General features: G+C 33.5%; 1 protein-coding gene across 1 annotated transcript in view; it reads left to right on the top strand.

Moving 5' to 3' along the window:
* The window catches only part of LOC132756547 (protein SCAI-like), a 35005-nt gene that overhangs the window by 2131 nt on the left and 16629 nt on the right, over positions 1–16245 (top strand). The window contains exons 2-4 of the mRNA XM_060747644.1: positions 3779–3874; positions 4506–4592; positions 13730–13828. Coding sequence (XP_060603627.1) covers positions 3779–3874; positions 4506–4592; positions 13730–13828 — 282 coding nt within the window. The remainder of the gene's footprint in view (positions 1–3778; positions 3875–4505; positions 4593–13729; positions 13829–16245) is intronic.

Below are 16245 nucleotides of genomic sequence, written 5' to 3'. Positions count from 1 at the left end.
TAACTAACAATCAATTTCATAAACAATATGTCCAGTTTATTACCTAATACAAGAAGTATTTAATAATGTATGAGCTTGTTTGTTTTTCTAATTTATACATTTTTACCATTTTTAGGTCAGGACAAGTAAGTCTTAGGTCAGGGCTAGTAGTTTTAAAAACTACTTGCCCGACAGGACAAACTGATTCAAAAGTTAATGTCTAGGCCTGGGACCCTCATATTTTTCTCTGGGACCCTCATTTTTTATGAGCACGAGTCCCTGGGACTCTTAAATAAAAATTCCTAGTAGAAACCCTGTATTGTGCGAACAATATCTATTGTATAATGGGCATGCCAATTATCGTGGGTTTTAATGTGTGGTTTATCACACGTATTCATGCAATTAAAGACAAGATGATAAAACACTTTATATATATATGAACCATTGTCTACATTAGTGATGGAAATCGGATGAAATTTGTCCCAATCGATCATCGGTTCAATCGGATGGGACATAATCGATTACTTTCCGATTAAAGTCGCGTTAAAAAGAAATAGGGAAGAAACATTTTTTCCCAAGGCACTTGATTATATTCAGTAATATGAACTTCATTTAGCACTTTTCAACACAGTTTTAACCCTATTTAGTTATTATTTTACGAAATAGATTTAATTTTCCAATGGATGTCAAATAATAACATTCACATCACATTATATTACTATTGTTTACATCACGTATTGATCCTATTCAACTCCAAATTGTCTCTGAGATAATTTTTTTGCCATCGGCGAGGTGTTCCTAAAAGAAAATTACCGTCAGAATTAATTCGTTTTGACACTTTAAACATTTTCGACGACGTTGCGGAACAATTTTTTGTGAATCGATTATTGTCGCTTTACATAACAGTAACTGATTATCAGCGACTTGCGACAATCGGAACATCACTAGTCTACATTGCCTTTAATTACTTTATAACATAAGGTCGAAGAAACCACTTTCACACCTCTTCATAAATTAAGTTCGCCGAACCGGTAGTTCGACGAAACCACCATAATTCGGTTAGACCACTGACTGTCACTCCTGAGGTCCTCGGTAACACCCTTGGGGTTTTTCAGAGACACTTTCAGTGTTTCCCACCTACCTAGACGCTAAGAGGTGTACTGGTAAGAAATCCAGGTAATCCTTGCATGTATCAATGCTATACACTGGGCATGTAAAAGAACCTTTTATATATAAGAGCTAGGGACTGATTCCTGGATTCCCTTTTATCTCATAGCTGTCTCTCAATGTATTCAATGTATACCAGCTTAGTGTAATCATAAACAATTTTGAAGCAGTATTATGTAGATGAAGATGCTAATTTCAGCGTCCCAGTATGCAAGTTTATGGCTGCTGGAGACAAACCTTTCAAAGCTAGGACAGGGCTCTAGCTAGACTAAAATTTTAGGGAGAAGTGACTTCTCCCTCAGCTCCTATCAGGGAGAAGTTTGACGACATAAGGAGAAGTGAAAAAGTGCTTATAGCACATTGATTTGATCTATAAAAAGGAGTTTTACCTATTTATTGATAGTGATATTTGAAGTATAAATTCTAAAACCCTCTATCATCAGACCATTATAATGATTTCTTCCTGATTAACTCCACACACCCCCCTCCCTTAAGAAAATATTCATTGTACAACACATACTGGCAAAATTCTCAATCAAAATTAATGTAAACAATACCTTAAGGAATTTTCATTAATAAACTACATTTTAAGTGCTATTGGACACATTTTAACAAAACAAATTTTCCTTTTGGTAACTTTATTTTTTCATCGTAAAAATCGGCATCGCGAAAATATGTGACAAATGAAAATTTGTCTGTTTCCTGCAGAAACACTTACAATTCTAGTTGTTGTTGATTTTGATTATATTAAATTAAATATCCAATGATTATTTTTAGATTGTTATTCATCCGCTATTGCAACAGGCATTGTAAAACAAAATTTTCAAATTTGTAGTTTACCGCATAATTTACCGACGTTTATTCAACTTTTTGAAGACAAAGTTTACTACTGTTTATGACTTGTCCAAAATTGGTCTAATGTGGGTCAATGTTTTTTAAGTTCTTTAACAAATTTCATTTTTACTATCAAACAGGTATCAAAATATTTACTTGTGCTTCTGTGTGTATTAATTTATATGCAAGTAAATTTACACGGTCTGTGTGAGGTTGCGTGTAATTACTATGCAATTCCGGGTGTAATCTTTTCACACTCGCTGATAAAATAGTGGCAGGTGTCGTAAAATTATGCTTAAAAATGTGATGTTTACATCGGCGAATTAAATGGCTATAATGTCCGATGCATCTGCATATCATGTCACTTTGAAAATGTGTTAATTGATGTCAATTATCGGCAGTAACTGTGCCAAACTCCTCACAGCGGTTACGTCACGCTTTGCTACTTTAACCACTGCCACCACTGAAATCACGTGATGATAGTTGTATCATGTGACAAAAACATGGCGGCCAGTTTCAGAACGCCAAGGATCCCATATCAAACTGGCAGATTTATAATTACATCCTTACCAGACAAAATAAGTTCAAGACACACAATTTGTTATCACTTTAAAACAAGTGCCGGATCAAATCTTTTTGTGCAATCGTTCAATAACTGTTTATATTCTGCCATTGGGTATATGCATACGGTGTCACAGTGAAAATATCTTTCGTTATGTTTACAAAATAATTTTTATACGTATATTTTTTTACTTTCTTGTACATTAAGCATAACTATTTAACGAAAGAAAACTAAAATGATATAAAGTATTCTATTTTAAAATTAAAAGTGAAAAAAATATATCCGGCTATATTCGACCGAATTTCCTTGTGGTGGCAGTGGTTACTGTACAGATCAGGGGAAGTAACCGCTGCGAGGAGTTTGTAACTGTGCATCACTGATTCAGTTTGATTTATGCCTGGAGGCGAGGATTAACTTAATTAACATGCGCTGTATGATATTTATATGTACATGTGGTCAGTAAAAAAGCGCGGCGAAGTCGTTTTCGCTTTGATGTTTAAACTCGGCGAAGTTATGAAACTTTAGGCGACTTAGTCGCCCAAATCGCCCAGTTGCTAGAGCCCTGCTAGGATTCTGTGAAATGCTTTTAATTATCATGTGAAAATATCTGAAGTAAATGGTTTTTTTCTATCAAATAAAGAAATTATTGGTCGCAAATTGTATCAATATTCCTACAAGTTTCTTCTTTCACAATTTTACAGAACATAAAGCTGCAGCTTCACAATTTCAAGAAAAAATCATGCTTTGTCATTCACAAATCAAAAAGACCCCGACCTCTTTACAACTTCTGAATTAGTGAATACAAACTGATAGTTTATTTGTATTGATTAATCATACATGTAAGAGGTTGATCAATAAGTTTGTATCATAATTAAAAATTACATAAGCTTAAAGTAAATCAAACAACTGTTGAAATATTTGTACAATATATTATATATAAAAAATTATATGGTTTTATAATGGTAGCTTTATGATGATACCACCTCAGTTCAAGTGAAAAAGATAAAAAATGTACATGCACCCCACCAACTACAAATGTGAATGCTAGTTAAACAGGATTAAGATGAGGGTAAATACGGGTTTTAGGTACGGATAAGCGGTTCTCACAACATGAATAATTTCTAGTGTAATCATGCTTGACACAACAAAAACAAGATGAAGGGTCCCAAAAATAAGTGTGTTTTCGCCAGTAAATGGTCTACAGATGATGAATATGTTGTTGTTTTGTGTTTTCAGAGATTTACCTCAGTATGGTCATAAACAATGGCAGTCCTACTTTGGCAGAACATTTGATGTTTACACAAAATTGTGGAAGTTTCAGCAGCAACACAGGTTACTATGTTTTATTATTGTATGATCATTAAATTTATTGACTTTTTTGGCCATTTTTCGGAAAGAATAGTCAATGTTATAGTTTTATACTGGTGAAATTGGGAAAAAGTTTATTGTTTTCCCTGAATTGGGAATTAAAAAGCTTGTTATTAAAAAGCAAACAATAAAGCTTAACAGGACATACACTGTATCACCCCATAGTGGGATATTAAATAACTTGGGGTATTATTTAACTTAAATTATAAATGATTAAAGAAAGCATGCATGCATGTGTGCATTTTAACTAATTGTTATCCTGAATTCGAAAACCTGTTACTACTTTTGTTAAGGTTATCAAATGATAAAAAAACTATGAAAAAATATATGTAAAAAATGCTATTTAAGATATACTAGTTTTAATGATAGTAGAAGTAGAATATGTTTGCTCCACATACATAAAACAGGCATATATACAACAGAAAAACCTAATACTAAACCTTATATTAATTTAACAAAAGTTACACATGTGTACATGTAATTGATGCTCATTTACATATTTAGTGCATGACTGAGTTGAAAAAGCAGCATGCATATATTGTATGCTTGGAAATAAAAGATGCATTGACACTGTTTTCTTGTTTGTTTTTAACAGGCAAGTTTTAGACGTAAAGTATGGATTAAAACGATGGCAGATAGGTGAAGTAGCCTCTAAAATTGGGCAGCTTTATTACCATTACTAGTAAGTATTTTAGCTCACCTGTCACAAAGTGACAGGGTGAGTTTTTGTGATCGCTTTTCGTCCGGCGTCCGTCCGGCGTCCGTCGTCCGTAAACTTTTTCTTTAAATGACATCTCCTCATAAACCACTAAGCCAATTTCATCCAAACTTCACAGGAATGTTCCTTTGGTGGTCACCTTTAAAAATTGTTCAAAGAATTTAATTCCATGCAGAACTCCATGGCAACCGAAAGAAAAAAACTTTAAATATCTTCTTTTAAAAAAGCATAAGAGCTAGAGCTTAGATATTTGGCATGAAACATCTTCTAGTGAGTGTCTACAAAGTTTGTTCAAATAAAAGCCCTGGGGTCAAAATTGGCCCCGCCCCGTGGGGTCATTGATTTTCCCTATATGCATATAGTAAAAACTTAAAAAATCTTCTTTTAAAGAACTCAAAGAGCTATGGCTAAGATATTGAGCATCAAACATGTTCTAATAGGTGTCTACCAAGTTTGTTCAAATAAAAGCCCTTGGGTCAAAATTGGCACCGCCCCAGGGGGTCATTGATTTTCCCTATATGCATATAGTAAAAACTTAAAAAATCTTCTTTTAAAGAACCAAAAGAGTTAGAGCTAAGATATTTAGCATGAAACATGTTCTAATAAGTGTCTACCAAGTTTGTTCAAATAAAAGCCCTGGGGTCAAAATTGGCCCCGCCCCGGGGGGTCATTGATTTTCCCTATATGCATATAGTAAAAACTTAAAAAATCTTCTTTTAAAGAACTCAAAGAGCTATGGCTAAGATATTTAGCATCAAACATGTTCTAATAGGTGTCTACCAAGTTTGTTCAAATAAAAGCCCTGGGGTCAAAATTGGCACCGCCCCGGGGGTCATTGATTTTCCTTATATGTGTATAGCAAAAACTTAAAAAATCTTCTTTGAAAAAACCCAAATAGCTAGAGTTAAGATATTAAGCATGAAACATCTTTTAGTGAGTGTCTACAAAGTTTGTTCAAATAAAAGACCTGGGGTCAAAATTGGCCCCGCCCCGGGGGTCATTGATTTTCTTTATATGTGTATAGCAAAAACTTAAAATCTTCTTTGAAAAAACCAAAATAGCTAGAGTTTAGATATTAAGCAGGAAACATCTTCTAGTAAGTGTCTACAAAGTTTCAAATAAAAGCCCTGGGGTCAAAACTGGCCCGGCCCCAGGGGTGTCATTGTTTTTAACTATATGTGTATAGTAAAAACTTTAAAAAAAATCTTCTTTAAAAAAGGCCAATGAGCTAGAGCTTAGATGTTTAGCATGAAACATCTTCTTATGGGTGTCTACCAAGTTTGTGCAAATAAAAGCCCTTGGGTTAAATTGGCCCTGCAACATTGGGGGGGGGGGGGTTGGGGGCCTATATACAGGTGAGCGACCTCAGGGCCATCATGGCCCTCTTGTTTTAAATTCTATTAAATAAATCGTTTTCATTCCATGATGTACGCATAAAAATAGGAAGAGCAAATCATGATTTACCCATGTAAAATTGGTAATTACTGGTAAGTTAACCAGGAAAGCTGAGATATGACCAAAATGTGTTAAAATCAGCATGAAAGTCAGAAAAACAAACAGCTTATTTCAAAAGACTTAAATTTGTACCCTTAAATGTTGTGGACACATGGGTAAAAATCCACACAGAGAAATAGCTTTCTGGCCAGCTTAAGTGATGTTGCCACATGGGTATAAATCCTCCAAGAGAGCATTATGAAACTTTGAATGCTCTACTCCTGTAAGTGTATGAAAGGACACCCAGGCTGTTTTTGGTTTAGACCTATTGTACTCATGTTGCTGTCATAGTCTCTGTCCTGTCACACTTCTGTTAACTTTTGCATGCAGGTTAGTATCTCCAAAACTACTCAAGGTAATGGGTTGAAACTTCACATCATGACTTGAAACTACACTCAATTAATATAATATGTTGGACACAGGTGCAGTACCTTTGAGGTACTTCTTTACAGAGTTATGCCCCTTTTCTTACTGTCAAGCACTGAGAATAGTTGAGCATTATGTCTTACAGACAGCTCTTGTATCTTTATACACTGTACATATATATAAACTACATGTACCAGTAAACAGACTCATTCCCAGTGCCAAAACTTCAGGTTCTTCCAAAATTCCTCAGTCTGCATTTATTTTGTTGTTGATTTTCTTTGTTAAAGTATTTTTTTTATCAAAAAGGGAGCCCTTTAATATTATCAAATTACTAATACTACTAGAACATATCAATACAAAGGCTATCAATGATAGATTTTCTATTGTTCATTATACATGTATGTTCAATATAGTTATTATTTGTTACGTCTAAAATTCCCAATTTTGACATTTTCTTTTTCCCAATTTTGACATTTTCTTTTCCCCAATTTTGGCATTTTCTTTTTCCCAATTTTGACATTTTCTTTTTCCCAATTTCAATGGTGTGACGGCCTGCTGTTCCATGCTGTTCGCTTACAAACCCTATAACAAGTAGAGAAACTGATAGCGAAAAGCTAGGATCCTGATAAGACTGCCCAGATGCGCAGGCTGGTCTGGATCTATGCTGGTCGCAAACCCATTATGTTGGTTTTGTCGTGATGCGGCTCATTATTATTTATATTATATAGTAAGTAATTAGACCTTTGAAGAGAAGATGGAATTTTTTTTTTGCTCTTTGTATCCTATAGTAGAGAGATCAACAATGTTAACATGAAATAAATTCTTTGCCCATATGAAATATATTTTAAAAAGAATAAATTTTTATAGGTAACGAATCAAATAAATAATTTTAAATACCAATAACTGCACAGTGTTGCATCTAGGCCACACGATTGCGCGTTTTACGCATTTTTTATGCAGATCGCGCATTTTAATTATATCAAATGCGCGCCAAGTCGCGCATTTGATGATCTTTTCAACCTTATTCAATTTATCTTCATCGTATCTTGAACGCTTCAGCCATGTTTGTTTTCACTCGTGGTAATGACTAAAATACGTACTAAATTGCGTGTAGCAGCCGACTTGGTTATCTCGCGTGTGTATTGTAGTATTCGTCAATATTTTATTTTCCAATTTCCGTTGTTGAGCCGACGCTAGCTGTAAAAAATGCTTGAAGGTAAAATAAATTAATTCTTTTCGGTACGTCATATTGTGAGGTAAATGTATGTCCCCCACATTGTTTTCAAATCCCCCACATTTTTCAGTTGATCAGGGGACTATTCCCCATAATTTTGAAATTCTAGATGCAACACTGAACTGCCATACCAATCTTGTTTGCAAGTAGAGCTGGTATGTATAAAATAAGTATAAAAACGTCTTGTTTATATAGGTAGGGAAAGGTAAATTACAGGGTTTACCATGGTTGAAAATTTCTCTTAGCCAGATTTATGCCACTGTTTGATCTAAACTTGATCTAAATTGCACATCATTGGCAAGAAATCCTTTAGCTAAAATTCAAATAAGTAAAATTTGAGCTAATTTTTAAAATGGCAAATCGCAGAGTGAGAACCCTAAGGGCTTTTTTCTCAGGTTAGGGAAGGGGCTCTTCCTTTGAATTTTGATGAAAAAATAAATTTGAATTTTTGCAAAAGGGAAAGAAAGAACTTTTTTATGGAAACAAGATTTAAGGAAAAAAATACATGATTTAAAAAAAAAGGAATTTTTAAGAGGCTTTAAAGAACAAACCTTGCTATAAAAGGGGGCTGGGGAAATCCTGGCCTTAAATTATGTTACATGTATAAGTTTGAACTACAATGGAAAATTTCTACATTATAAGAAAGAAGAGATCATCTTTTGTCTGTAGATGATATATAATTTTATAACAGCTTACATAATGATCACAGTATCTTAAATTCTCCTGTCTTTCATCTCCCCCACACACAGTAATTGTCTGCCTTAATGAACATTGCTAGAACACTAGATACAGTGCATGGCCACTGGGGAGTTACTACTTGTTTTATTACATGTCCAGTAAATTGGAAAGAATTCTCCCGGATGATGTAAAACTATATCTAGAGGTCAGAGGTCAACTGTAGACAGTTAGGAGTTGAATGGTAATCATAAATGATGTTATAATATATCCATAAATCATTTTCCTTCAGAAAACTGTAAAGTTAATTACTCTTTGCATGCTGGGAAAAAAATGGTGTTTGTTGAATGTTGTCTGCTTAACTTTTTTTTATACATTTATAATTTTATCCAATATTCTTGAAAGGAAAAAAAGCACCAAGAAAATATAGCTGTTCTGATACCAAGCTGATATACTTCACTGGTCTGGTACCAACTGGGTGGTTAAGGTCGTTGACTTCAAACCACTTGCCCCTAACCTCTGTGGGTTCGAATCCCGACAGGGACTTTGGATTCTTTTTAATGTGAGGAAGCTATCCAGCTGGCTTACGGAACGTCAGTGGTTCTACTCAGGTATACTGTGTCCATGTGACGTAAAACCCAAAACAAACAAAACAAAACCAACTGAGTAAATGGCATCTGGTCTGATGTACTTGGTGTCTGGTACATGTACCACTACCAAGCTGTATTGTTGGTGGGTGGAGGGGGCGGGGGGGCTATGCATCATTTGTCAAGACCCCCCCCCCCTGATATTAGGCTATTATGTCATAAGGTTTACATCAAGGTAATGACTCTCAGGCCCAGATTTCAACAACAGACCATTGGCCAGTGAGACATTACTAGCTAGGTTCACATCTAGTTAAGGACTTTTAGATTCTTTGTTGTGAAAAATATCTAGTTACCTAATGGAAGGTTAATGAGTTTTTGTTCTTAAATAATGAATGAAGGGGCACCTGAGTAAGCTGGCTGAAATGTCTCCATTCTAAGGTATGACATATAAAATATATGAGTATGACATATAATTTATATAAGTATGACATATAACTTATATGTGACTTATAACTAAAATAAGTATGACATATAAGTTAACTTACATAAATATGATAATAACTAAAATAAGTGTGACATATAACTTGTATAGATATGACATATAACTATTATAAGTATGACATATAACTTATATAATATGTGTCACAATTAAACCAAAAATAAACAAATCCAGCTGTAAGGGTCCATAGGTCATACTCTGAAAATTCTTCAACATCACACTGTGTTTTTAGTTATTTGTCAATAAAGTATACATCACAAATAAACAACCTATCTCACATGAATCAATGTATGAACTTATCAATTATGAAAAAGGCTGTTGACTGTTTATTGATGTTGAAATAATAGCTAGGTCATTACAGCTAATTATTGCATAGAAAATAAGGTAAATTTTCTCTTGTTTAACAGATACTGCTAGTAATAGAATAGGCTGGTTTAGGGTTATTAGTTTTGTATTTACAGTTACTGTACAATGTACTACATTTAGAATAAATATAGGGATGAGGAAAGTAGGTGGTGGGTTGGGGGGTTTGGGGATTGAGAGGGGAGGGAAGTATTAAGGGTTATTTTGTTTTAATATGACTGAATACAAAGGCATAATACTAACTAGGAAACATACAAAAAATGACATTTTGGAAAATTCAGTCATTGGGATAGACTTCTTTTGAAACCTACTAGGAAGGCAATTTCTGAAAAATAAGGCATTTAGGTCAAGATCAGAGGGGTTCTTTGATATTTAAAACTCTGACAAAATGACTGGAAAGGTTTTGGTTTAGCATTTTGCCTTTTTTCAAATGATTGAAAGTAAAGTCCCGGGGTTTTTCAAACCCCTCATTTATGAAACATTAGTAAAAAGATGCAAAAATGCGTTTAAATATTTTATGTCCCAGGGTGAGTCTTTTATCGGAAATTTAGGGGAGAAATAAAAAATTTGGGAAATTGCCCCTAAAAATTGGGAAAAACCCCCCTTTCAAGTGACAAAAAGGGGATGATTCAATATTCCTGACTCATTTCTTATGATATAGAAATTTTATTGGGTAAAAAATAGCTTATGGGTTGTAAAAGGTTGCTTTTAGGGTCTTAAAAAAAGTCAAATGAATATCCCCATGATGTTAACCAGGTCAGAATGCCCTTTCTTCTGTGCTAAGTACATTTGGATACTGGCTTCCCAGTAAAATTTGTATGAGATGTTAACGACTAATGTATATAAAAAATGTATGTTATATTTCAGTTTTAACAAGAATTATTAATCAGTTACATTTATCCCTGTAATAGATCAATAAAATTAACAGATTACTTAATCGATTACCCATCCCTTGACATATGTTTATATCACACTCTTTATGATTAATTATTTTGTGTTGTAAAAATGTATTTCATTAAGATTGAGTGATTAATATTTTACAGTAACTGTTATATTGACAAGGGAGACTTGAAAACAGTTTAATACCCAGGATTCAAATTTGCACGCGCTTCTTAATTAGGCCTTGGGTTACATTTAACTCGTTCAACATCATTTTTTGGTGCTCTTGAATAAAGTTTTTAGGGACACTGTTAAAAATCCAATGGGAACCCATCAACTATTATTCTTGATAATCTCGGAGTTTATGGGGATTGAAAGTAGTTCTACCACATGTCTTTAGATGTAACCATACACAGAGCTTGAAATCTTTGTATAATAAGTAACAAATTTATTTATTTTACACCAACTAAAAATGAAAGTCTTAAGGTAAAATTAAATTATGATTGAAAATATATATCTGACAATTGGAATCATTTCAAGAATACCAAATTGTCAGCCAACTAGAACCACTTAATCTGAAATTTCAGGAATGCAGTTGGTTCTTTAGGTTTCTAAAGACAAAATAATAAGTTAGTTATATAAATATTGCCGATTTTACTTATATATCTATAGATAAACTTTATTTTAGTGATGGTGCGACGTAAAACCCAACCCCAAAAAATTCTTTAAGTGAACGTATTCATGATATAATGAACTGTTACATTAATTATCTCGACAAATCATACTCCTTGTTAACATATTAAGGGGCGTCAATGACTGAGTGGTAAAAGTGGTTGACTTCAAACCACTTGCCCCTCACAGCTGTAGGTTTGAATCATGACAGGGACTTCTTTTATGTTTGGAAGCTATCCAGCTAGCTTGCAGAATGTTGCACCTGAGGCTTTAGCTGGAAAGTCCCCATATGACACCTCTACTTTGTTTATGCAACATAAATAAAAAACAACAACAACAAAACAAGATACATAAACCTTAATGAAACTGTATTTTTGTGCTTTATAAAGAAAATAAAACAAAACACTCTTAAATTCAGCATTTATTGATGTTGATAATAAATTGCTCTTATTCTTAAATAATTACCGCTTAAGTATTGATCATGAATAGTATTTGTTTATGAATTATTTACCGTTGATGCATCAATTATTTTGTTAATAATGATTTACTATAAAACTGTATAATATTATGTGTATCGTGGGCGGGAGGCCTTAACTACAATAAAACGTAATGTTGTGTTATGTAATATTGTGTTATGTTATGTGTTTGGTCACAATGAGAAACTTTGATACAGCAGTTACTATACAAAATGATTGCTTAATGCAGGGTTATAATTCCCTTGCTAGTGCTATACTATATAGTCAATTATAGGAGTATTGTAATAGTGACGGTTTTATTGACTGGAATTAGTGATAGTTGCAACATTATTATTTTCTTGCTTCCTAAGCATTTACCTTCAATTACTTACATTGACAAGGAAGGTTCTTCATGGCCGGTGGATGGCCTCTGTAATTTTGAAGTTAGTCGTTCCATGGTCAAATTTAACATTGAAAAAATGGTCCACTTGTTAAAAATTCTAAAGAACCATTTTTTCGACTTCAACTCTCATTTTTACAGGGCAGGTTTTTCATGGCTTAAGCAAATGACACCTATTGATTTGAAACTAAGTTTAAGGTCAAGGTCACAGTGCCCTTCAACATGAAAAAAATGATCCTCTCATTTAAAATTCTGAAGAACCATTTTGTCTACAACCCTCATTTATAAAGCAGGATCTTTATAGCAAGAAGATGACCCCTATTTATTTGAAATGAGTCAGTTTAAGGTCAAGGACACTATTATAAGCCTGCAACTTATAAATATTTCCTGCTTAATAGTAGATTTTGAATTCATAGGTTGAGGTTGCAGAAATATTCAACTCAGTGATTTCAATCTTTTTCTTCAGAAAAAAATAGCAAAAAAAATCATTTGTTGTTCTCATGTCAAATCACTCCTCACACTTGAGAGATTGGTCATGGCCAGATAGTGTCTATGCAGTAGGTCTTTTGTTCAAATCTCAGCTGCTTGAATGTGCCTGAAATAATGCCTGTTTCATTTTGATCAATGTCAAGGTCACATGGGGTTAACTGGTCAGAATAATTTGATGAAAAGTTACTTTCAGTAGGAGAAGGAAAGATATTCGCAATGCTAATAAAACAGAAGATAATGAGTTTGGTTACAGAATTGTTAGTGAATGATTATAGGGTACTATTTTAGCTGAATAGAATTAAGGTCAGTGAAGTCAAGGTCACTGTGGTTTAGATAGTTGAAGAAAAAATATTTGATTGTAGCAGTAAATAAGTTAACAAAAGGTGTTGAAAGTTTTGTCTCCTCATGTAGAGGCATTAAGATAATAAGGTATGAGAGGTCAATTGGTCAAGGCCATTGAAGTCAGAAATAGATGCATAGTGTAAACATGTAAACATTCAGCTACTTAATAATCACCCATCCCCATTATACATATTGTTGTATGAATGATATGGAAAATAAATCAACAGCAGAATGGAGAAAAATCAACAGCAGATTAAATTACCCCCCACCAAAAAAAAAACACACATAAAAATAAGAAACAACAACAAAAAAAACCAAAAAACAAACAAACAAAAAACCCAACAGTGTTATGATTTTATCATAAAATTAATGTTTGGGTGAAAGTTATTGGATAACCCCAATGGTACTGTTGAGAAGCATGAAATATTGACTAAGGCAGTTAATTAAGTCTGTCCGTAGCAACAAAGTTGTGGATCTGAACAATATTAACAATGCATAATGTCATAACTTTGATACTGTTACACTAAGTCTTACACTTTGTTATATTTTGTATCTTAAATATTTGATTGGTTTATATTTTCAGTTTACGTACAAGTGAGACGAACTATTTAAATGAGTAACATGTTTGATACGTTTATATTTTCAGTTTACGTACAAGTGAGACGAACTATTTAAATGAGTCATTCTCCTTCTACTCAGCAATAAGAATGAGAGCCTACTACTCAAAAGCAAACAAGGAAGAAAGGTGAGAATGCTTGCGTAACTGTTCTAAGTCCTTCTTTATTTCTTATACAAGTTAAAGCAGTTTTGTAGTCAACCCTTTAATGTTATATAAGTGTGATATAAGTCAAATTGATCAAACTGCAGAGATTGAAAGTTCCACTCGTCTGCTCGTATTATGAGTAGAATTTAAGAGAACTCGGTGTATGACATGTAAAAAAATGTTAACTACATGTTGGATTCAGAAGCTACTGGTCCTACAGGATGAGTGTCTTAATAAAATACTTTTCAATGCCTGCACTGTTTGAAACAGTTGCCCTTCTGTACATTGAACAGCACTGCAAAGTAGAATGCATTACATTTAATACAGGACTTTCATGTTGTAAATTTGTGTCATTTTTAGCTCGACTATACGACAGACCTGGGGATGATTACATTGATCAGTAATTGATTTAATTACAATTACTTTCTGATTTTATTGTAATTGATTACTATTGATTACTCAGACTTACCTCTGTAATCAATTGAATTACAATTACTCTAAGAGTGTAATTGATTGATAATTGATTACATTCAATGTAAAGTAGAATCCCTACTAATGACCACCCCTGAATTAAGACCACCCCCTTAATAAGACTATTTTTTACAAGGTTCTTTGTGTCAATGGTTACATGATCCAGAATTAAGAACAACTGCTTATCCACTTTTAAGACCACCTAATTCAGTCCAAATTCTTTGCTTTATTCTTAATTTGACCCAACTATTGAGACCACTGATATTAAAGTCAACACCTATCTAGATCTTAAATTTGTTGTTATGATCTGCTTGAATGCTTTGCATGACACTTAATTTCACAAGGTGTGAAAAACTGTTATTATTGGGTTATTGTATGAAATAAGGTGAAAAGGTAAATTTTAGAGTGGTTTAATGTTGCTTCCAGCAAATTTATTTTTTGTGAAGAATTAATTTTTATTTGATAGGTGATTCATGTACATCATATAATAATTGATATTGAAATCTGACCAAAGAGAATTTTAAGTTAATTTTTTTTCAGAAATATCATTATATGTTTTCCTCTCATCAGATATCAAAACATACTTTTATAGTGTCTTTTATATTGCACTTGTAGCTTAAGATACATACTGTTGTTTATTTTTTCAAACAAAATGACTAAACCAGACCATTGTCATAAAGTATGTAAGCAATGATAAGAATGTTCACAGTTAAGACCACCCCACAATTAAGATCATGTTGGTCCAGCCCAGATGATGGTCTTAATTAAGGGCTTTTACTGTATAAATGTAAAACAAAAGTTACACTATATCATGTAAAATAATGGCATCATTTGAATAAAAATAGTTTCCTGTTAAATCTGAAAGTAATCAATGTCAATCAAATTGTAATCATGATTACTGACAGAATTTTAGCTGTAATTGATTAATTACAATTACATTAATCAATTTTGGGCTAGGTAATCAATTACATGATGATTACAGTGTAATCATGTAATCAAGTAAAAAATCAATGATTACAATTAATGATTACCCCAGGTCTGCTATACGAAGTATATGGAGAGCTGTCCTACTCGCCCCGGCGTCGGCGTCCGCGTCCAGATTTTAGATTAAAGTTTTGGTGCAGTAAAATATTTTTCACTATAACTTTGTCATTTCTTAAGGTATCAACTTCAAACTTCAAATATATATGTTCCTTAAGGAAAATTCTAAGTTCAAGGGGAGATAAATCTGAAAATATTGGTTCTAGAGTTATGAACCTTGTCACATAAGATACATCAACCTCATACTTCAAATATATGTACCTTATCATCATCCCCATCTAATGTGACAAGGTTCATAACTCTAGCACCAATATTTTCAGATTTATCTCCCCTTGAACTTAGAATTTTCCTCAAAAAGTACTATTTCTTACTGTTTCTTCTTTATTTCTTAAGGGATTACCTCATACTTCAAATATATGTACCTTATCATCATCCCCATCTTATGTGACAAGGTTCATAACTCTAGCACCAATATTTTCAGATTTATCTCCCCTTGAACTTAGAATTTTCCATAAAAAATATTATTTTTTACTGTTACTAATTTATTATACGCCCGTTTGAAAAACGGGACGTATTATGGGAACGCCCCTGGCGGGCGGCGGCGGGCGGCGTCCAATTTTGTCCGGAGCATATCTCCTACATGTATGGAGGGATTTTAATGAAACTTCATATAAATGTTCACCACTATGAGGAGCAGTGTCGCGCACATGAACCAGGTCTCTAGGTCAAAGGTCAAGGTCACACTTAGAGCTCATTGAAAAATGCTTGTCCGGAGCAAAACTTCCACATGTATAGAGGGATTTCAATATTACTTGGTACAAATGTTCACCATTGAGAGGCGGAGTGTCGCGTGCAAGATTCAGGTCCTTGCGGCCAAGGTCAAGGTC

Source organism: Ruditapes philippinarum, unplaced genomic scaffold (genome assembly GCF_026571515.1).
Source record: "Ruditapes philippinarum isolate M1 unplaced genomic scaffold, ASM2657151v2 ctg3444_1_1_1_1, whole genome shotgun sequence".
NCBI classification, from domain to species: Eukaryota; Metazoa; Mollusca; class Bivalvia; order Venerida; family Veneridae; genus Ruditapes; species Ruditapes philippinarum.
Note: the sequence above shows the minus strand (reverse complement) of the source record. Positions and strands in the feature narration are given on the sequence as shown.